The sequence below is a fragment of the Schistocerca nitens genome, chromosome 2 (assembly GCF_023898315.1).
Source record: "Schistocerca nitens isolate TAMUIC-IGC-003100 chromosome 2, iqSchNite1.1, whole genome shotgun sequence".
Classification (NCBI taxonomy): domain Eukaryota; kingdom Metazoa; phylum Arthropoda; class Insecta; order Orthoptera; family Acrididae; genus Schistocerca; species Schistocerca nitens.
Window position 1 is genome coordinate 631,519,393 of NC_064615.1, and position 24,285 is coordinate 631,543,677.

Sequence of the window (24,285 nt, forward strand, 5' to 3'; positions counted from 1 at the left end):
GCTCCCGGGATTGGAATGACTCCTTACCCTCTCCCTTAAAACCCACATCCTTTTGTCTTTCCCTCTCCTTCCCTCTTTCCTGATGAGGCAACAGTTTGTTGCGAAAGCTTGAATTTTGTGTGTATGTTTGTGTTTGTTTGTGTGTCTGTCGACCTGCCAGCACTTTCATTTGAATAAATTGTTTCATTAGATGTGTGATATGTAACACCATCCAGCTACAACCAACGATAACATCCATCTGTCTCAAGAAGCAAAATAAACTATATAATGATGTCTTGGTACACAATGCTGTTCACTATAGTTTCAAGGAAGTCAGGGTCCTCTATTCCCTGCTCCGGCGGGAGGACCCTCCAATGTGTGGTGCTTGTGGCATCCAGGTCACTGTGTGCCACGTTTTATTTGATTGTGTTTTATTTTCTGACCAGTGGGCCGTAGCTGACTTGCCAGCAGACCTGCCATCTCTTTTAGGCAACACTTGGACGAATGTGGTTAAAGTTTTAAAGTTCTGTGCCATGTCAAATGTTTTTACAAAGATTTTAGGGAGAGGATCGTAATTTGCTCACTGTGTGACAAGCTCGCCCATATTTTATGTAAGTGGCCAGCCAATGACAATTTACTGTGGCATTCTTGTTGCTATGTTTTCCCTTTCCTCTCGTTCTACCTTCTTATGTCGCATTTTCCTTATTTTCCTGCTTTCTTTGCGTGTGTGTTTCAGTTTTATTAGGTCTGTCCACATTCGTTCCCTTTAATGTGTGTTAGGGCGCTGATGACCTCAACGTTGAGTGCCCATAAGCCCCAACACACACACACTATTCAACATAATGATGTAGCACACCATGTTCCAATTTTCTGACAATGTATGGTGAATTTCTGGTTGACCAATTTCTTGTGTTATTGCTATTCACATGACCACTAAGGTGAAATTTTACTTCATCAGTGAAGAAAATGTGGTCGAGTTCTACAATTACATGGATGTCAACAAGTTCCCTAAACCATGTATGGATCAACTTGGGTGTTCAATACTACCCATCTCATTTTAACCATGATGTAACTGTGTTGCATTGCATGACATCATAGCAGCACAGTGTATTTGTAAGGTATTGTGTTTGAAGTAGGTGGTGGCATGCTCTAGTGTGGAATGTTTGTTTCTAAATTGTTAGTGATATTGGACTCTTTTAGTGCTGTTTGTGATAATAATATTGGAAGAGTTTGTGGTGGATTATTTGTGTCATTTTGATGTTGTCAGTAATGGGCAATAGATTCATTTTCAAGTTTGGGGTTATTATTGCAGTATGTTAGTTTATGGCTGGAGATTTAATTTTATGCTTTTTTTTATTATTAGTTACGAAAGTGACAATGAAGTTCACAAGCAGCTTCCTGCATGTTGCAGTGGGTGACAACATGGTGAGCATGATTAAATTTCTTCAGTTGTTTGGTTTATTACTAAGTATGTGCTGCATTACATTTGTGGAGAATATCAGAGATTGACCTATGTTGCTGCACATTCTATTGTCAGAGAGACAATGTATGGTGTTCTCCATGGAGAAGTTCCTAGTTCAAGAAGTCTAGGCTTTCTACTTGAGAGATTTTTTGATGACATATTGTTTCTATTGTCACTAGATTGTTAGCTTTATATGTTGATTGTCTTTGATCAGTAAGTATGTTTTCATAGGTTCATTTTTTATTGTAGTATGTATCGAATGTGTGTTTACACTCATCATTGTACAGTTCTTCTGTATCAAAATCGGTGTTACAGCAAATTTTTATGAATTTTTAGTTTGGTGTTAGTTGTTGGTAATTATGTTGAATTTGATTGGTACATATCATGGAGTCTGTTTTACCTGTATTGGTGAGTCTATGTTTTCAATATTCATCATATTAGCAAGTTTTGGTGTTGTGGTACTGTACATGTCGACTGATGTTGATACCACCTTTCGTTAAGTTTTGCAACTTTTTGCTGTGTATATTAATCTTGCTTATTGGCATTTTGTAGTGTGATCTGCTTTAGGATTTTTGTGATCTGTTTTAGGATTTTTGTAGTAGTATTGATTTTCAATTTGAGCTATACAACTCAACTCTGGTTGTCAATACTGAGTTTTGTTAGTTTTTGTGATTTTTCACTAGGTGTTTATTTTGTCTCCAACCTAAAGTCTCACCTTGCCATGGTAGTCCCATTAGCTTCAGTATTTACTATAAGGAATTTGTATGATTTTGTGTTGTTGTATCTTTGTGCCATGGAAACATTTAAGGCTGCTGGTCGTCATCTTGAAATCATGTTTCTGCTGCATCTTGTGGCTTGATATTACATCATTGGTCAAAGCTGAAGGGTGGTATTGGGTGCCCTTGTTCATCCCCATGTACAGTATGCCAGATGCTTTTCTGTGTCTGATGCCTTTTGTTGCTGCATGCTACGAAAATGATATGCATGATATTTTAACTCCAGTATTGCTTTCTGAGCACTGCTGTACAAAATCTGAAATTGGACAGATAGCTCCCTCCAACTTTTGAAGGCAAACACAGCATCACATCCCTTAGTTTAACATATATCAAAATGGTTGGTATCCTGGCTCTCTTCTTGTTTGCAACTGATCCACATTCCCAGAAGTGAGTGAGTAATCTTGTTATTGTTGAACTGTTAGGCACTGCAGCATATTGATATTTCCCATGAAATACATCTATAATATGTGCATATGAATAACTGGCATAACACTGTTCAACCATAAAAGCTCATTGCTCTGGGAAAACATGATGTTTACCAAGAAAATACCTGTGCAACAGTACATGTTTTATGTGACTTGTACCCATTACATTCGTGTCGGTTTGTTGCTGATAATGCCTGTAGCACTATGTTGTGATAGCTGATCAAACAAAAGTTCTTCACAGTGCTTAGAGCATACTGGGATGACACATGGCAGCATTAGGATACAATGTTATGGCATCTTCGTGTTTACTAACAAATCTTCTTTATATTTTTATGGTAATACATTCCCAAAGTGTTACCTTTCATCTGAAATGGACCATATGTTCAGATTGTGAGTGTTGACACTCTTATACTCTTAACTGCTGCCTCTTGAAATACTGTTCAGACAAAGTGTGTAATTATTCTTGATATGGACATCTTCCCCATTGCAGCTGCTCCTGTGCTGGTATCTGGAAACTCCAGTCATTTATCAATTCTCTCTACCAAAATAATAGAAAGCTGTTCTGTTCAATATAGCTAATATTACATCTTCAGTTAGAATATTGTAGGTAAGTTAATGCTTCATTTATGCCGATGTGACATTAATCCTGTATATTGTTCTCAATTGACAAATATGTACAGTGTCAAAAATAGGATGAATCTTCTTTTTTTCTTCCCTGATGTGAGCATGATTGTTGTGCAATGCCCATTATCTTGATGCCATGCCCCACTTCTCTGAGCTGGGACATCATAGCACAGAATAACTGCCCATGCAGAAAGTACCGCAACACATATTAAAGTTGCCATTGTCATCCTGCCTTGGAGACACACGGTGTCTGTGAGGGCCAGTCCATATGCATAAATGATACAACTTCCCAACAGTTTACAATTCTTACAAATTAATTAATAACAAATACTTTCACTGTGACAATCATCATTCATCAGTCAAGTAGACGTTGAGTAACACATCACTTTACCAAAAGGTGATATGTTACACTGTATAGATTTAGCCTTAAATGAATGATGTCCTGGTAACTCTATTAAAGTGCTATATAAAGAATACTTGTCATTCCAAACATAGTTCTGCATTAAATAATTATGACAATAATAATTCCTCTTATACTCTACCCATTTTAAAACTCTTGCACTGCAAGTTATTTACACATAGCATGTGTATGACATACCAACTTCATATAATTCAACTTAAAAACTTTAAAACATTTAGCACATTTTCATAAGGTGATTTAATCAAAACCTGCGTCTCACTTTACGTGAACTAGCCACAAACAGTGCTGGTAAACCTGTTAACCTTTAATTTTATACACTAGTTCTTTAGTTATATCAGGATAAGAATCCATCACTTAACTATGCACACTGGACATCAAGTAAGTATCCTTTTCATTTACTATCTTAACCTCATTTAATTATGTACAGAGGCTACTTATATGCATGTTATGCCTCTGGTAACCCTGTGAAACAGATTTTAATATCCGGACAGGAGAAGGATTTCAGAAATGGAAACTGTTGAATTTGGAAGAGGGAGGATAGGCATGGTACTTATGGTGGAGAGGAAATAAAGGAAAGAAAAGACTAAAAATATTGAAACTGAAGAAAGAAAGAAATAAAATAGACCTCAAAGACAGATCTATACCACTCCTCGCCTCAAGAATCCTTCCCTGGGACATACTTCATTTGTGGGTCAGAGGGCAAGCCAATCCTACAGAATGGCTTTACCTCCACAGGCCCCAAAAATTGATTCTGACACCCTACTTTTAACAGCCTACAGAGATTGCAGCAACACAAACAGCAATCTCCATCCAATTAATTAGCTAAAGGAAGTTGAGTTGCACTGCATATTTGGTCTACTCTTCATTTAAGTTAGGCAGGGTAGACAAATGCTGTTTTATTCTCAGACTAAAAGGCAACAGTTTTGCCTCAGTTTTAACTGAAAATCAAACTGATGTATGAATTTTAAAGTTTTGTGAACTGTTCGACTTGTTCCCTAAAATTGTAGGGCGATGTTTTAAATGTATTACCTTGATGGCAGGCTCCTCTGTGTTCATTGTAAGTGATTTACTTAATAGTTTTAGAACATCTGAAAATTTTAATGCTGTCTTCCATGATGTGAGCCAGTGTGATTGTGTGGGTAGTCATGGTTGTGATTGAGTGACAGTGAGTGTGATTTTGCCTCAGATCACTTTTTATCTCTTTTCTTGCATTTTATATGTTTTAGCCACGTTTGTTTCTACTAATTTCATGTGGGTCATAATATCCCCCCCCCCCTCCCACACACACACACACAGTCACACAGTATAGAAATTAGATCACCACAAATCAAGAAAAGTCCCTCTTTGGAGTAAGCCTAAAACCAACAGTGTTCTATTTCTATGGGAACTATCAAGTACACCTCTTTGTTCAGAAACCATGTCCTAACCACCAGATTTTGACATTGATGCATATACCTGTACACTATTCATTGCACAATTTATAAATGTGTTTATATATTTGGTACAGTATCCTGCTTAATTTATACACCACTCTTCTGTCTACCCTGTACTCCTATTTTATCTAGAATCCTTTCCAGACTACTGATGACCTAGCATGCCAATTGGACAGAATTTGGCACAATATCCCTTAGAGAACACCCAACAACATTATCAATCACTGCTAGCCCTAATAACTGCTTGCGTAAAAACCAGAAGTGGACCAATGTTTTATTGACTTCCTCAATTTGTGAAGCTCTTTCTCTCAAATACATCATTCAATTGTTCTGAGATTGTACTCATATGTTTATTTGTACATGTACATCACATCTACCAGTTTCCATCGCATTCAAATAATTCCTTTGTGGTGTGTCATCTTTGTTGTCTTAGGGGGTATCTGCTAGCTAAATTTCCTATTGTGGCTCCTGATACCTCCGTTGCCTTCCTTAATGGGGCACCATAAACTTCAATCTCCTCTACATTTATTTTTATTATGAAATAGTTTAAAGTAACAGATCTTTTGCTTTTCATTGCATCATCCAGAACATTTCATCTTAACCTTAATAGATATCAAAATAAATATATCTTGCTCTGCTTTAGTACTAATGTACATCCTGTGTTGAAATTCTGCAAAAGCATTGCTACCTGACAGCAACTTAATTTGGAGCTTGTTTCAATGTGTATCAGACCATGAGTATAGGCAAAATCAGGCTCACCTGCACCTTGTTGAGTGTATCAAATATTCCTCTTTCAGCTTCTTGATGTGTCATCACTCCTTCCTCTCTTACATCCATGAGGTACTTTTTGAATGGGAGATGAATAATCTGCTTCACTAGTTGGTAGGAATCCATCAAAAATAAGTATTAAACAAAAATAATATATCAATGTATCTCCTTTAGATGACATTGATATGCACAGACCCCCAGGTTATACATTTTTAATAATGCAAGTAACTTTCCTTTGCACTGTTAACATACAAAGTTTGTACTTGTGTTTGCTGTTTAGTGTTTGAAGAGCAAACAAATTGTAAATTGTGCCTCTGTTACCTATGAAAGTCAGCCAATAGAAACATTTTGCCAGTCTTTAATGGTCACAAATATTGTCAATAGAACATATTAAAAGTCATCATTATAAACATAAAAAAGCACTGTAAATTTTGCTGTAAAATGTATGCAAATCAGAGTGTCTTGTAGATGTTTAGTTTTGGAAAGGTCTCTTTTTCAATAGATGTTAAGTTTTGCAAAAAATTGCAGTATTTCATGTGTGTTTAATTGCATATATGTTCAGTTTTGTTAAATTTTAACAAGTGCAATCAAATCATCTCATTTTAAAATATGTGAATTCATATATAACTCAAAATAAAAAATTTGGTAGATGTTCGGTTTGCAAAAATGGTTCTCAATCCAGAAATATGATGCAGTTTAAATGTTTGATATTTTAATATCAACTGAATCCAACAAGTTTCACAAAATATGAAATGTATTCTGGATATTCCATCTTCTAAGCTTTCTGTTGAGATGTAGATTTTAAAAGAGGTAATTACTTATTGTTACAATTAATTTTGCTCATTATGTATTTCATCAGTTTATGTTCAGTTTCTACTGTCTAGTAATTCAGATGGCTATTTAGCAATTTGGTCACTGTCAGACCAAATTGAGTGCTATTGTGATTTAAATTGCTTTGCAGTCTATTAGTTTTGGATTATTGCATATTTTCGAACATGGTTGTAATTATGGTATTTCAACAGACTTTGCAAACCAGAAGAAAATATATCTATTGTTATGATATTATCTAAGTATAGATATTTCAGATGGTATAAAAGAGATTTTCATATCGCTTGGAAGTAGTATTTGTGGGAACAGAGCATGGAAGACTTCAACCAAAGAGATCAGTACCCAGCTTGACAATTGACTAGTTTACTTAGTGACTCAGTCGATACCCAGCCTATAGTGTTAAAACATGTAGAAGCAGACATTGTAAGGAGCATCCATTAAGGATACTAACAACAAATTATTACTCACACTCATAACTGTGGAAATCACTTGCAGATTTGTGTATTCCTATATTAGACGAAAAGCAATTACTTTGTTAAAAGCCACTGCTCCAACACTATTCAACTGCTGTTTTTACTACTTCATACAAACTTTGTATGTAACTTTGGGCCTACTGATTTCAGTCATGGAAAAATTAAAAACCTTTCTATATGAACAATAGTGTTACCTGAAGCCCATCCCAAGCAAGGACCTGCTGTTATGCATGTCTGTCCTATGACACTTCTGAGATGTGTAAATGATCTGTGGCATTTACAACACTGTAGCTCTTAACTGCTTTGGAGCATCCATCTGAAGACCCTTCTTGAAAATTGGAATGACCTTGCTTTTTTTCCATTCATTTGGTACCATCCATTGTTCCAGACACCTATGGTAAACTCCCATTGGAAAAGGAACAAGTTCTTTGACATGACCTATATAGAATCAGTTATGTGTGCCATCAGGTCCAGTTGCCTTTCCTCTGTTGAAAGATGCTAGCATATTCACTATTCTACAATCTCTTATCTTAATATCTATAATTCCCAGCATTCATATGACGATTGAAAGGAAGAGCTGTAAATCATCTTGTTCTGCAAAAAAATTTCAAAAGATGGGATTCAATATTTTGACCTTATATGGGTAAAATATATAAATGTAATGAATAACTACCAATTGACAATGTTTTCTTGGGTTAATTGGATGCATACATCCTTTTCATTGTTCTGTCAATTTTGTCTTTTGACATATATTTCACATCTTCAGTCTTCTCGGCATGTTGCCAAAAATGGTATAATATTTCTTGAGCTTTTTCATCACTATCTGGGACTAAAATAAATGTGACTGACATGTATATACCATTTTAATTTCTCTATTTTATGAAAGCATGGGTTGTTACCATCTAGCAGAGATGTTGAGTTGCAGATAGGCTCAGCAAAAAGACTATCAAACACCTAAGCTTTTGGCCAAAAAGCCTGCTTCTGAATTAGACACACACACACACACACACACACACACACACACACATTATCACGGTCTCTGGTTGCCAAGGCCAGACTGCGAGCAGCTGCACATGATGGGAGAAGCAATCTGGATGGTGTAGGTAAGTAGGAGGCTGGAGCCAGGATGTGTAGGGGAAGCAGAGTAGGGGTGGGGGATGGTAAAGTGCTGCTTGTGGGAGCATATAGGGATAAGGTGGAGAGAGGGTAGGAAAGCTAGATGCAGTCAAGAGAATTGATGGGGGCAAGAGGGGTGGTAGGGTGGGGGTTGGTGCAGAGAGAAAGGAAAGAAGTAAAAAGACTGTGGGTGTGTTGGTGAAATAGAGGACTGTGTAGTGCTGGAGTGGAAAAAGTTAAGGAAATAGGTGGGTGAAGGACAATGGCTGACAAAGGTTGGGCCGGGAAGGTCCGGGAACATAGATATAGTGCAGGGAGAGTTTCCAATCATGTAATTCAGAAAAGCTGATGCTGGGATGAAGGATTCAGATGTCACAGGCTGGGTGAAGCAGTCATTAAAATTAAGAATGTTGCGTGGAGCAGCTTGCTCAGCAACTGGGTGGTCCAGCTGTTTCTTGGCAACAGTTTGTCAGGGGCCATTCATGTAGACATGCCCATATAGAAAGCACGATGGTTGCAGCTTATCCTGTATATCACATAACTGGTTTCACAGGTAGCCCTGGGACTTGTGATGCATGTGACTGGAGTGAAATAAGTGGTGGTGGGAGGATGTATGGGACAGCACACGTGTTTTGTATTTGGTAGAAGGCCTTTTTGGTCATAAGCTTACTTGTTTGACAGTCTCTTTGTTGTGCCTATCTTCAACTCATCATCTTTGTTATATGGTGAGTAGCAATCTATCCTTTCATAATGTTGTCATTATTCTGTCCTAGATTTTCCACTGTCTACATTAATTTCTCTTCTATTCATAACAACATTTACATTTGCGAGACTGTGGGCTGTGGGGACACACCCCCCCCCCCCCCCAGCATGAGGCAAAGGAACAATAAAAGAGTATCAGTACAGACAATTTAGAATAGTAGAACAAAAGAACAGTGGCAGTGGAAAAGGAGAGAACTAAAAAGACTGTGGGTGCATTGGTGGAATAGACATCTGTTTAGTGCTGGAGCATGAACTGGGAAAAGGGATAGGTTTGGAATCTGGCAAGCGTGATATCTTTAATAGTTATTCAGATTAATTTTGTGCATCTTTGAGAGCAGATGCTCATGTGTCTATTTTATAGACACAAGAGCAATAAAAACATCATTTACTGTTCATATCAATGAGTACCAATGACAGATTACCAACACATCCTTGTATTTTAAATCTGGTCTATGTGCCTGTCGACTGCTCATCAGTTCAGTAATATAATGAAAGGTTACCTTTATTCCTTTCATAAAAAGATAACTCCATGTAATTATATCCCAGTCTTCTTTCTCTCTAAGTACTGTATTTCCATTTGTGTAATGGAGCTGATTGATCTAGCCACCTACTTTGCTAAGATCACTATTGCCCACAGAACCACAGTGAAAATTTCACATCACAAATGAGTTGTATGTGGCATCATTGTTTGAGCACTGATATTTTCCACTTTACCAGTTCGTGCCCAGGTGCCTGCATCTCAAAAGTACCAGCTGATACATCTGGTGTCATTTCAGTGACAGTGGCTATTGTGCATTGCCCCTGAGATATGCTGTGTTAATTTCTAAACTGAAACACAGAGAAACTACATTTGTGGCTATGAGTGAGTGAGAGAGAGAGAGAGAGAGAGAGAGAGAGAGAGAGAGATTGCCAAAACTCAGAAGCTAGTGTGATTACCTAACCTTTTGTGTGGGCCAATGTACCATTGGTCTACCATATGCAAGTAAGTGTTTGCCTTTTCATATTTATGTTTTTCTTTTCATTCTGAGATGCTGTTAGACCTTCTGATTAGCTGTTGGTGTAGGCACACGATGAGAAGACACCAATTTAAGAGCAGTTGAACATGGCTAAGATTGTAGGTGCCAATCACATGGGACACTCCAGCTCCAAGGACATGCAGCCACTGGCTTTGTCATATGTCAGTGTATCAAGATAAACTTATATTGTGAGTAAGTTCAGAGAAAACTGCCATCAACAGAGTCAATTGCTGCAACCATGTGACGATGACAGAGACTGCAGACTACTATCATGGACTGTAACAGCAGATAGATCGATCATAATGCAGCATATTACAGATCTGTGTCTTTGGGAGACAGAAGTCAATACTCAGTAGGGGTACTACTGCTTACCACATGTCATGGTGTATAGATATTTGCATGAGCACAAAAACATCTTTCAATGCACAAAGCATGGAAAAAATTCACTTGTGCTAATAAGTCATGGTTCATGTTGGTACATGATGATGGCAGGATACAAGCACATCGTAAATACATGAGGTGATGTGTACATCTTGCCAACAGTATCTTGCAAGTATTCTCATGTGGTGGTGGTAGTGGTGGTGGTGGTGGTGGTGGTGGTGGTGGAAGGGGGGGGGGGGTACAGAGGATGAAATGGAGGATCTGAATATCTACCATCATCTGTCATCTGCAGGTAACACATGTACCTACTGCCCAGTCGTATGCATCCATTCGATCATCATCAGCATATATCTCCAGAAATATAATGTTCCCCTGGACACCAGAATTGAATTAGACTGGTATCAGGAATACTCACATGCATGAGAGTGTATATGTGGCTCCAGTTCATGTGGGCACTCCAATATACAGTGAGATGTGTATGATTTGAATGCAGTTCTAAGAAATTTACATGATTTGTAATCAGGAGTTGAGTGATCATGGATCAGAATGACTCCCCAACATTTCTGGTGTCTTGTGCTGTCCATGCCATGATGTCCTGACAGTATCAGGTGGGTGGAAATATGTACCATCTGCCGCTGTGTAGGTGTATACAATTCAGTTGACTGGTTTTAAGTGAGGATAATCACAGAAAATACTATCTGTTTTCAAGAATGTCTTCTCTGTCTCATTTTTTATATCAGAGACATCCATACTTGCAGCAATATAGTGAGAAAAGCAAGAATCTTTGAATACCAATAAACAAAATTATTTTTATTTGGCAACAACATTAATCATCTTTATCATAAAATATGTAGTGTGTATCATGTCCTTTAGAAAAACATGAAAAAAGAGCCTTATCAAACAATGGAAAAGCCAGGATGAAATGGAACAATATTATGAGAAGGAAAGTTGCTACTCACCATATAGTGGAGATACTGAGTTGCAGATAGGCAAAACAAAAAGACTCTCATAATTAAAGCTTTCAGTCATTGGGCTTCATCAACAATAGACACACACACATACGAGCGCGCGCACACACACACACACACACACACACACACACACACACACACACACACACAAAACTGCAGTCTCAGGCAAGGCAGTGTGGTTTCAGTTGCCTGAGACTGCAGTCGTGTGTGTGTGTGTGTGTGTGTGTGTGTGTGTGTGTGTGTGTGTGTGTGTGCGCGCGCGTGCGCGCAAATACATGCATGTGTGTGTCTGTTGTTGATAAAGGCCAATGGCCAAAAGCCTTAATTGTGAGAGTCTCTTTGTTGTGCCTATCTGCGACTCAGCATCTCCATGGTGAGTAGCAACTTTTCTTCTCAAAATACTGTAAAAAAGAGTTTTATTTAGCTACAGGCTGTCAAATTACAGGTACTTAACTGACTTCTTAATTCAATTCAAGTATTCCTCTGCCATACAGAAGAAGTTGTCAAGAAGAAATATGTTACATCTGCATGTAGTACTGTGGGGATCATTTTCCTAGCTAATTTATTGAAACTGAATACAATGTGATGGGATGTGAGATGATAGGTGCTGTATGAAGAACAGTTCTACAAGTGGTTAGAAAAAATGACACTTTTATTAGAAACCAAATTGCTACACAGAAGGAACATGAATTAGTCTCACAAATTAATGGTTCTTGGAGAAGATCACCTGGTAAATTTTATGGTGCTAAATAAAAAGAGTGTGCGGTAAGAGTAGTAGTCACTGCTCAAAGCCGCCAACTTGACACAGAGTATCTGGCAGCGCAACATTGAATTTCTACTGTTACATGATGTGGGATTAATTGCCTCTCATGAGAAATACTGGTGGCAAGATGAAAAATGAAGTTCACATTGCTATCTTGCGTGAGTTAACAGCAGTGATGGACAGAATCGTACAGTACCCACGTGGGCACAAAACACACACCAGTTTCAATGGTTGTGGCATGAACTATTACTTCCTCACAATGCTCTGTAGGGGTTGTGGAAACAGTGTGGTGTGGGAGTATCTTTAGAGGTGACTGTGGATGTCTCAACCTCAAGCACGTCACCACATGGCATGTTTGTCGAGATACGGGTGAGGGATCAAATGGATGTTGACACCATGAGAAGAAAAGCTGGACTGGGCAATGCTAGGATGGCTGAAGCCTCATCAGACCCAGAAAATGTTCTTTGAACTGGTAGCTGGTGACCATTGTATCTAGTTATCCAGTCATGCAGCAGAATCAGCAGATTGTGAGGGAAGTTGGTACGTGAAAAAAAAATCACTGCTTTAGCAGACATCCGTAGCAATCTATGAATGTGTGGGAAAGCTAGGGTCTTTGTGCAGCTAAGGGCCACCATACAGCTCCCTCCCCCCTCCTAACAAAAGTGGAGTTTCTATAACGAGCGAGGTGTGCCAATGAAAGCTGGTACCAATGAAGTGGCATCTTCCAGTGGTGAGACTGTGGGTGGTGGAATTGATGCTGTGGGTGCCGGTCATGCAACTGAGGTAACTACCAGACATTGGGGCTCCACATGTGAGGTAGTCAGGGCAGCCAGCTGTCAGTTGTGCTTGCCCACTGCATGACAGTGAGCTCTAGCATGGTGTCGATGGTGAGCGCAAGCAATGAGTAAGCTGACGGCACAGGGAGTGGGGGCTGCAAGGCCTGTTCAGCTTGGGGCTGTATCCTGTGCTATGTGTACAGCTGTGAGAAGATGCTGGCTTCAGTTGACAGTGTGGGGAGTGGAGGCAGGGTTGTGGTGGCATTTCCAGGCGGTTTGCAGGTAGGGGCTGACGGCTGGGTGGCCTTGTTTGACAGCTGAAAACACAGGTGCCAGGTGCGGCAGGCATGCACCACTGTTGCCTCCGGTGTGAAGACTGGCAGTGGCAGGCCTGGGGTGCAGCTCTGTTAGTGCACAAAATAACGCTGGTCTGGGAGAAGTGGGGACTGTGTCAAGGGCTCAATCAGCTGCTGGCTGTGGCAGAGCCGGAATCGTTGTGTTGGGCATAGCTTGCGAGTGAGATGGAGGGCCAGCACATGAGTGCCCTGGGTGTCGGGGATGCTGGTGCCTGGGTTGTTGGTGGTTGATGGGTCGGAGGTGGCACCTGTGTAGCAAGCTTAGTTTTACACAATGAACCCGGTCGTGATGTGGTAGGCAAGTGCCTCAGGGGCTTTGGTGGTAGAGGTTTTTGGCTCAATGTCAGCAGTGGCGGCATCAGCGACAATGGTACTGGTGCTGTCAGGGGGCTGACATCAGCAGCAGCACTGGCATCGGCAGAGGTGTGGCCCTGAGGGATGTTGGCAAATGTGGTAGATGGGCTTGCTGTTGTGAGATCGGGCAGTATATAGATAGGTTTCAGCTTATCAATTGAAATAATGGTAGTGGTGTTGTGCTGGTTAAATGTCATGGCATTCTGTTTCAGGACATGATGGGGGCCAGAGTAGTGTGCAAAAAGTGGGCCTGAGGAGTGTCAATGTGCATCATAACATGGGTGCATGAGGCAGGGTCACTGTGAATAAATGTCCTGCATTAGCCATGGCGGTAGGGAGGGATGAGCCACAGGCAGATCATGCAGTCCTGCACGCTGGCAATGAATTAAGGCTGAACCTCATCCATCCATTGCCAGGGCAGCAGACCTTAGGAAGTCACCTAGTATGGCAAGCAGCTGGTCATAAACAAAGTCAAGTGGTACAGTTTCAAGGTCGGTCCTGTGAGTGATGCGGAGGCTACGAAGTACTAGCGGCAGGACAGTGGTCCACCTTCTGTTGTGGCAAGTGAGGGTGGCCTTCAAGGTGCCACAGAGCCACATCACAATGCTACAGGCAGCAAGGTAGCTCAACGTCAGATGCCAGTCATCATCGCATAGGTACAACAGTGCCCAGAAGAGAGCTGACGTGAACTGGTGCCTGCTGTCCAGCAGACAGCTGAAATGGGCAGTCGTGCAATTGGGTATCAGCATTGTCTCATGCCAGTGGGTGAGTCTGTTCACCAAGGTGAAGAGGTAGTGGCAGCTGTCAGAAGGAGATAATGGCTCACAGTGTCCACATGAACGTGGGCAAAGTGATAGCTTACATCAGGGAAGAAGGGGGGTGTGTATGTGGCAGCCAACCTTGGTTCACTGACAGGTGAGGAGAGGCAGGTATGACTCAGGTCCTGCAGTACCCCTGGCCATGCAAATGATGCTGTACCAGAGTGGTGGATGCATGCGTGCCAGGTTGTGCAACCAGGTGGGCATAGTTAGCTGGAGGATACACTGCACCAGATACTACTGTCTGAGCTGGAAGCCAGCATACATTGAAGGTGGAGTCTGGAAGTGGCATCCAGGCATAGGTGGGAGAGTTGTAGTCCAGGGAAGAGGTAATGGTGCAGATGTGGCTGAGGTAGTCAGTGATGACATTGTCAATTCATACGACATGATGTATGTCAGCAGTAAATTAAGACATGAAGAACAACCACCAGAATTGATGTGATGAGCACTGGTCATAGACATTTGCAAGGGCAAAAGTGATAGGCTTGTGGTCAGAAAAGACAATGAAGTGACAGGCCTCCATTGACAGCCAAAAGTATTTGATTGCCTCATGGATGGCAAGGAGCTCTCTGTTGTATGCCAGGTGTCACCGGCGTGTTGCTACAGGACAGCACCAGTGCCCTCTGGCTGACATCAATAATGATGGCAAGGAGCAGTGGGATGGGGTTGGACAAGCAGGATAGCACCCACCAAGGCATGCTTGGTGGCAGAGAAGCTGTCTTCCATTTGTGGCATCCACGGCACTTGCTTGATGAGCATCTCGTCCAAGTAGGCGAAGCAGCAGGGCAAGCCTCACAAGACACTGTCCAAGAAACACTGCCATGTTTAGGCAGCATTATGGAGGTTGGAGGTCATGAAGGTGCTCTCATAGAGACCAAAGGCATAATGATAGCAGTCTTTTGGATGTCCTCAGGTGTGAGTGGAATCTGGGTGAAAGCCTTGATGCAGTCAATTGTGCTGAAAATTGTAGGCCCAGCCAGAACGTTGTTGTTGCTGCATAGGAGCTGCACTGAGTACTGGTCATGGATAGTGCAGAGATTTAGCTTCCAGTAATTGATGCCTGGATGCCAGGAGTCACCCTCCTTCTTGGCGAGGTGAAAGGTGGACACCCATAGGCTCTTCAAATGATGCAGCACACCAGTGCCAAGCAGCTCGTAAAACCCAGCCTTGGAACTATTGAGTTTGTGTGGTGCTAGGGGCAGCAGAAGATGAGTGGTCTGGGGTGGTCTCACTGTAGAGATATGATGATGATGTTTGATTTTTGGGGTGCTCAACTGCACAGTCATCAACACCTGAACAAAGTTCAAATCTTTACACAGTCCAATCGAGCCACTTTCACGTTGTCATGCTGAGATGATGAGGACAACACAAATGCCTAGTCCCCAGGCAGAGAAAATCGCCAACCTGGCAGGAATCGAACCCAGGGCCCCATGATCCAGAGGCAGCAATGCTAGCTGTGGACCCGAACCTCTCAAGGCATGCTCAGTGGATGTGTGGGTGCAGGAAATTGCACCAGGAGGTCATTGTATGGGACAGAATACGCCACCTGTTTCACATCAAAGAAACCAGCAGAATGAGTGGTGCACTTCGTTGATTTCCTCGTATCGCTGTAAGTGAGGTGGCGGCCGGCAGCATCAGTTAGCAGGCAGTAGTGCCCACTCTGTTAATGGGGCCAGTGACATCAACGACAGTGAAGATCCAGGGGAAGGTATTTTTGCAGGCTGAGATCGAGGACACCATGATGTATGTCGTAGGTGGGGATGGTGGAGTTATTTACTGCCATCAGGGGGATGGATGAGGTGGCACCTGGGTCCTGTATAAGATGCCATGGAAAGATACACAGCTGAGAGCCAGTGTCGATCAGGAACAGTGTGTTGGAGCAAGTGTCATGGACAAACAGATGCTGGGAGACTGAGGAGCAGCTGGGCCTGCCTAATCTTGACAGCTGTTTGTGTTTGTGTGCCAAGAGCAGGTTCTCTGCAGGTTGCAATGTCCAGGCTGAAGTGTTCACGGTACCAACAGAGGCTGTCTGTGTCACAAGAGGTATCAGCAGGGAGGCTAGAGCTGCAGCTGTGGTAGCTGCCATTGGACTAGCAGCTGGTGCAGTGTAGAGGGTGGTGGTTGGAAATGAGGTGGGCCACAGTTGCCTGAAGTGTCGCCATGTTGGTGCTGAGGCAGGCGAGCATGTCATGTACTCTCAGCTGCTGGGCACCGAGCTGCGGGCCAGCAGGTATGTGAGCAATTGGTAATGTCATTAGCAGCAGCGAGTGTGAGCTTGTTGTAGGGAGGGAGCATGACGGTCAGACGAGTGTGCATAGCGGGGATGGAGTTGATGCTTGGCAGCAGCAGTGGCAGTCAGGGAGGCCAGCATCTCATACATCCTGTCAGCAAGGCTGGTGTTGTCAGTGAGGAGGAGGCCAGTGTGCAATGCCACAGCTGTTTGAATCAGGGCCAATCAATATTGTATAGGAACCCATCAGAGACCATGTTTGGGTCTGTCAGGCTCCTGATGTTTGATGCAGGAATTACAAGGCTTGCCAGTCCCTGCACTGCTGAAGAGAAAGTAGGATCAGGCTTTGCTGCATCTTTACTTGCATCATGAGGCAGCACCACAGTGCCTCATAGTGGTCAGTGGCTGGAGGCAGTGGGACGACATGGCATACCTCCATCGCATATGTCAGCTCCAGGCTGATCTCCATAGTGAACTTTGTGCTGTCCTGGGTGATACCACAGTTGGCGGGGGTGTCTGCAGACGGAAGCCACAGCATGGGTGAACAGAGTGGTGGCAGCAGGAAGGGAATCGGACATTGACGGATTGGGGCTGGTAGGGACAGTGGCAGCAGTTGCAGAGGTAGTTGCAGGCAGCAGCACAGTGTCTGACACTGGGATTAAGGCTGCTGGCTGTCGCATCACTGCGAGTTCCATGTGTAGTGGTGGTGTTTCTGCATTCCAGCTCTGCAAGGTCTGTGGTCAGGTCAGCAATGGTGGCATGTGGCAATGGAGCAGTGGCCATGTGTGGCAAGGCATCAATTGGGCCAGGGGGCAGAGGCTATGTTGCACAGGGGACAAACATGTGGAACACACGTGAGGGAAGTGGTGAGAAGTGCAGTAGCATCCATAGCATCTTAACTAAGTTGCTGCTGGGATATACATGTGTGTGAGACTGTTATGCATGGATAACAGGACAAACTGGCCAACGGCAATCCTAATTTGAAAATTAAGTCACCAGATTTTATCACCATTGGTGGGATTTTTTCCCTATCTAATTTACTAAAACTGAATACAATGCAATGGAGTGTGGCATGATAGGTGCTGTATAAACAAAAGTTCAACATTTGGTTAGAAAAATGACACTTTTATTTAAAACTGAATTGCTACACAGAAAGAACATGAATTAGTCTCACAAATTAACAGTCCCTGGAGGTAAAGGGGTGCACGGTAAGATTAGGAGAGTAGCTGCACAAGGTTGCTATTCCAACCCAGGGTATTCACTGAATTGCTGCTGATGCGAGGTGTGGGATTAATTGTCTCTCATAGGAATATCAGCAGCAAAACCAAGAACAACATTCACAGGGCTGTCACACTTGCATTAATGGCAGTAACAGGTAGACTCATACAGTACCCACATGGGCACAAAACACACGCTGGTCAGATTGTTTGCAGTGTAAACTTTCAGTTACTCACTGGGCTTTGTGACTGGTGTGGAGATGGCACAGCGCAGGAGGATCTTTAAACTTAATGGTGAGTGTCTCAACCTGAAGCATGTCACCACTGGCATGTCCCTTGGAACATGGGCACGGGACCAAACCAGTGCTGACACTATAAGGAGAAGAGCCAGAGTGGGTGCAGCTAGGTTGACAGATGCCTTGCCAAACCTTGAGCCAGTAGCCAGTGACCTTAGTGTCCTGGTATCTGGTCATACAGCAGAATCCATAGCTTGTGGCAGAAGCCGGCATTTGAAGAAAAAGCTTGCTGCCTTAGCAGGTGGCTGTAGCAATCTAGGAATGTGTGGGAATGCTAGGAGACTGATGATGTGTGGCTAAGGGTGGCCATGATACCAATCCTGCTGTTAGACATTGACCATAGTTTATTCAAAAAGGTTTTTGTTGTATATTTCACCTCTTTCTGAACTAAAATCAGATTTGCTAAAGGTCATTACAGCTTTTAAATGAAAGATTGCAATCTACATACACACTCTGCAAGCCACCATATGGTGTGTGGCAGAGGGTACCATGTACCATTACTAGTCTTTCCCTCCCTGTTCCACTCACAAAAATAGAGGAAAAAAATGACTATCTATATTCCTCTGTATGAGCCCTAATTCCTCATATCTTATCTTCACAGTCCTTACATGCAATGTATGTTGGCAGCAGTAGAATCACTTGGCAGTCAGCTTCAAATGCCAGTTCTCTAAATTTTCTCAATAGTGTTCCTCGAAAAAAACATCGTCTTCCCTCCAGGGAGTCCCATTTCAGTTCCCAAAGCATCCCCATAACACTTATGCATTGTTCAAACCTACTGGTAACAAATCTAGCAGTCTGCCTCTGAATTGCTTCAGTAACTTTCTCCAATCCGATCTGCTATGGATCCCCAACACCCAAACAGTACTCAAGAATAGGCTGCACCAGTGTCCTAAAAAAGCGGTCTCCTTTACACGTGAACCACACTTTTCTAAAATTCTCCCAATAAACCAAAGTCAACCATTCACCTTCCCTACTACATTTCTCACGCATTTGTTCCATTTCATATCAATTTGCAATAAGGCCTTTACAAATGTTTGCTTGTGTCTGTATATGTGCGGATGGATATGTGTGTGTGTGTGCGAGTGTATACCTGTCCTTTTTTCCCCCTAAGGTAAGTCTTTCCGCTCCCAGGATTGGAATGACTCCTTACCCTCTCCCTTAAAACCCACATCCTTTCGTCTTTCCCTCTCCTTCCCTCTTTCCTGATGAAGCAACCGTTGGTTGCAAAAGCTTGAATTTTGTGTGTGTGTTTGTGTTTGTTTGTGTGTCTATCAACATGCCAACGCTTTCGTTTGGTAAGTTACATCATCTTTGTTTTTAGATATATAATACACATTCAGATTTAAAAGTATCATAGATTAAGTAGGCGAATAAATAAAGCTAGGATGTTTAAATTTAAGTAGAAGGGAGATCCGCTATAATCATAAAGATGTGAGAAGTTTCAACTGAATAACTATACAACTATAGCGATAGCGTATCTCCAAAGGGCAAGTTCAGAGCTCGTCTACTGTGGGTAGTGTAATTAAATTAATTCTCTCGCCCAAAATATTTGACTTAGCCACATCAGACTTTTATTATGATCACTTACCTGTGTGCTGATTGCACATTTAAATTGAGAGCTTCATCGGCCATCAGGAAAGGAAGCAATGATTTATTCAATAACTTAAAGTGGTGCATTACTAGCCCAGCGGCTAGTCGGGAGAGCGGATTTGATCAGGCATTCCCTTAGCCGTCCGCACCGCGGCTTTATATGTAAGAACGCTGCGTGAGGAAGAAAGGCCCCAGTTCTCTCCAGATGCTGATTAGCGCACCACCTGTGCCGGGAGTCGCGTCGCGTCGGTATCATTGCTATAAACAGCCTCGGATGCCGTAATAAGTTACTCGGGATATGCGTAACCATGAAATGGTTTTCGAGTGAAGTGTTAATTCTGGGGTGAATATTTTGAAGTGTCTGAGCCATCAGTCCTGAGGAGCAGATCGGGCGCGTCTGCTGCAGTTTTATAGGGCTTTCGTCCGGTCACGTCTTGAGTATGGATGCACCGTGTATGGGTCAGCGAGGCCTTCGTATCTGAAGATTCTTGACGCAGTACACCATGAGGGTATCAGGCTCGCCACTGGTGCCTTCCGTACCAGTCCCATCCCCAACCTGTGTGCTGAGGCAGGGGAACCACCGCTCACCATCCGGCGGAAATTCCTCATGGTGCAATGGGTGTGTCAATTCCTTGCCTGTCCTACCTCCCCTGCATACCCTACTGTTGCCCGACTGCCTATAGAATGTCTCTTTTCGAGTCGTCCAAGGGCAACAAGACCATTTGGGATTCGTGCCAAGCATTTGCTTGAGTCCCTTGGTGTGGAGCATGTGGCACCCCAACTCCAGGGTTTTACCCGCCTGCCTCCCTGGTTGCTCCAAAGGCCCAGCGTCCTTTTAGACTTGTCAGAGTACCGGAGGAGCTGCACTCCTGCATTTGTTTTTACCTCCTTATTTTACGATATTTTAAACCAGCATCCCGACCATGTACCAGTATTTACGGATGGCTCCAAACAGGGGGACGCTGTTGGTTGTGCTGTTGTTTTCCCTGATCGAGTCGTCAAGTTACGGCTTCCTGCGGCGTTTACCATCTTTGATGCCGAATTGTTTGCGATCTTGCGGGCATTGGAGCAGATGAGACGTGTTCCCAGTCTTAAGTTTCTCATCTGTTCTGACTCCCTGAGTGCCCTTCAGACCATGCAACACTTGTACCCAGCAGATACGGTCGTCCAGAACATCCATGATGCCCTACTCCACCTACAACGGCAGGGGAAGGACGTTTCCTTCTGCTGGGTGCCGGGGCACGTGGGTATTAGGGGAAATGAACTGGCAGATGTGACTGCCAAAGATGCATGTTCCCTCCCTCACGTTGTTGAATGTGCCGTCCCCCTCCATGCTGTTACCTCCCTTTTGCGTTTTCGTGTTATGCGTCAATGGGAAGAGGAGTGGCTGGCAGTTGGTGAAAATAAGCTGCGTTTGGTCAAGGCCACCACGCGGCCATGGCGTACGTCCTACCAGTCATGCAGGCGGAATGAGGTTCTCCTCACTCACCTCCGTATCGGGCACAGTCCCTTAACGCATGGTTTTTTACTCCGGCGGGAGGACCCCACAATCTGCAGTGCTTGTGGCGTCCAGATTACTGTCCGCCACATTTTACTTGATTGTCCTTTATTCTCCGACCAGAGGGCGGTGGTTTCCTTGCCACCGGATTTGCCCTCTATTTTGCAAGACAACGCAACGACTGTGGTTAAGGTCTTACGGTTTTGTGTCCTGTCCAATTTGTTGCCTCGGATTTTAGGGAGAGGATTTTAATGTGCTGCTGGGTGACTGGCTCACCCAGGTTTTAGGTAAGAGGTCCGCCAGTCACAATTACCTACTTGTTTCACTTCGATTTCTGTTCTCTTTTCCTTGTGTTTCCTTTCCTTTTTAGTGTGTTTCTTCTCCTCTTGTTTTGCCTCTGTATGTGAGGATTTGGAACTGCGCCAGGTCTGTGTCTTTTAGCCGTTCTCCTTGTTCACTGTCCATCTTCGTCCCTTCACCGCATGTGTTCCTGTTTCTATGCGTTTGGGCGCTGATGACCACGCTGTTTAGCGCCCGAAAACCTCAAACCACACACACACATCGGGATGACTTTAATGATCTATCTTCACTTTGCGTATGTCGTATTTTCATGTGCCGTCACAGGACAGACAATCTACCATTATTTAGCGTGGCATTTGATGAACATTATCATCAAATTATGGCGAGCATTCACTTAAACATTTAATTTGAACAGTTATAGTTGCATCAGCGTATTAAACTCTGAACTGCTCTGGTAGTTTGATTGTGTGGAACCTTTTTGGTCTGTGACTTTCAGAATATAGTGAACATTTTAGAGAGAATGGTTTTTGATTATGAATCCCAGACAATCTCCTAATTCCTCAGAGCTATAAGCTGTAGCTATAAATGTATTTCTCAGATGAAGTGGGCACTAGGAATTCTAATTACAGGCTTCACGTTTTGCTAATCACTTTCTGGTTGCCAATATTGTAGTTAGAGAGCCAGTGTTGAGAACGGCAAACAACAGCATTAAATAAATAATAGGAACATTTTTATAAATTCAATAATTCCCCCCGCCGCCCCACAAGGGTATCGGGGTATGTGCACTAGCTCTGAAGGGAGAAAAATATTTCTCCAAACTGTGACTAGGGCAGTCAAAAATCACAAGAAATGATTAAGAAATAACAATAGACTGACTGCAAAGATTAATATTAAGAGTTGACAGTGGTTGAAAGATCGAAGATAAGAGGCTAAATTTGAAGGAAGCAAATAAGAAATAAATAATAAATTATATGTGCAAATGAAATAGAACTGATAAGAAAAACTATGTTGATGGAGGACAGAAGAGTGAAAGAAAAGAAAGTTCACTTTAATTTTAAATAATCTACTTATTATTTACTTACCCAGATAGCCTTGCATGTTGAAGCTCTGCTCCCAGGATGGAGAGGTTCACTATCCCTGGATTGAATCTGTCCAGTGGATTAACAACAAGGGTCAGTGTGCCAGCCAGCCTGGATGTTGTTTTCCTGCAGTTTCCCACAATCCCCTAGGTGAATGCCCCAGCTCAGTTACACAATACACAAACATTCAGAAAACTTTTGCTCACTTTCACATGAATAACTGTATGCAGACAGTTGGGTAGACACCTACCACCGCAGAGGTAATGGGGTGGCAATGGGGAGGGCACCTGGTCAACCCTTAAACTAACCATGCTGACCCTGCACTGATGCAGGAAAAAGGCACACAGGGTGACAAAGAATCTATTCATTGGTGTTCCCACTCTAGTTTGATTAATTTACTTTATGTGGAAATAGAGTATGATTTTCAGAAAGTTTCATCTTTTTTTCCTAATATTTACTGTTATTTTCTCATGCCATTTCTGCTCACCATCTTAATACATTTCCTCCATATGATGCAATATTTGTCAAATACTTTTTAACTTCCTCTAATAATCTGCTCATGAGTTCTTTATTTTTCATATTTCAATGCCATAAGCTCATCTTGCACCACTGTTAAGTCAAACTCATCATAACTATTTTGATGCAAGTGATCTATTTAATTATCCTAGAAACACAGGTATGTTGAACAGAATTAACCTTTCACGTTTGTTAGTTCTGCAACACTCCTTGGTGGTACTAAACTAATAAAAAATAAATAAATGAAATTGAATATTTTTATACAGTTGTTTGCTACCACCTACCGGAAACAGAAAACCAGCATTCAGTTTATAAGTATTTGTATACTAATTGCTGCAGGTATCAAAATAAAATTTTTCTTAAATGTTTCAGGTACATGATTGGTGAAGTCCAATATGGTGGCCGAGTTACAGATGATTTTGACAAAAGATTACTGAACACATTTGCCAAAGTGTGGTTTTTGGAGGACATGTTTTCAGACTCATTTGAATTTTTCAAAGGCTATGGCATTATGAAGTTCAAAAACCTAGAAGAATACTTTCAGGCAATAGATGATATGCCTCCCATTGATCCCCCACAAGTGTATGGCCTTCATGCAAATGCTGACATTACGTAAGTTTAAAGTAAAATATTTTTAACATCAGTTTCTGTGTTGGTAATTTCCTTTACAGAAACTTTGTATTATGACTGCTTTCAATTCAATATGGATTTCATTGTTTCTTTTGTGTTACCTTCTATAGATTTTATTTCTTTCACCATCTATTGTTTGACAGATATCAGAGCAATACAACTAAAATGATTCTGGACACAATTTTAAGTATACAGCCCAAGGAATCTGGTGGCTCAGGAGGCGAAACACGAGAAGCTGCTGTTGCTCGCCAGGCAATTGATATGTTACAAAAGCTACCTCCTGATTATGATCCTAATGATGTCAAAGAAAGGCAAGTGTTGCAGTTGCAGAATGCTACTGAAGTTGTATGTGTGATGTTCAGTAATTTATTTTCAACTTTTCCATTTAAGTTGTTATCTGCCATGGCAGCTAATTAGTTTTCTAGCA

At 42.2% G+C, this 24,285-nt stretch overlaps 1 protein-coding gene across 1 annotated transcript in view; it reads left to right on the forward strand.

Moving 5' to 3' along the window:
* The window catches only part of LOC126235215 (dynein axonemal heavy chain 8-like), a 570,318-nt gene that overhangs the window by 486,721 nt on the left and 59,312 nt on the right, over nt 1-24,285 (forward strand). The window contains exons 40-41 of the mRNA XM_049943945.1: nt 23,601-23,840; nt 24,002-24,169. Of these exons, the coding sequence (XP_049799902.1) occupies nt 23,601-23,840; nt 24,002-24,169 (408 nt within the window). The remainder of the gene's footprint in view (nt 1-23,600; nt 23,841-24,001; nt 24,170-24,285) is intronic.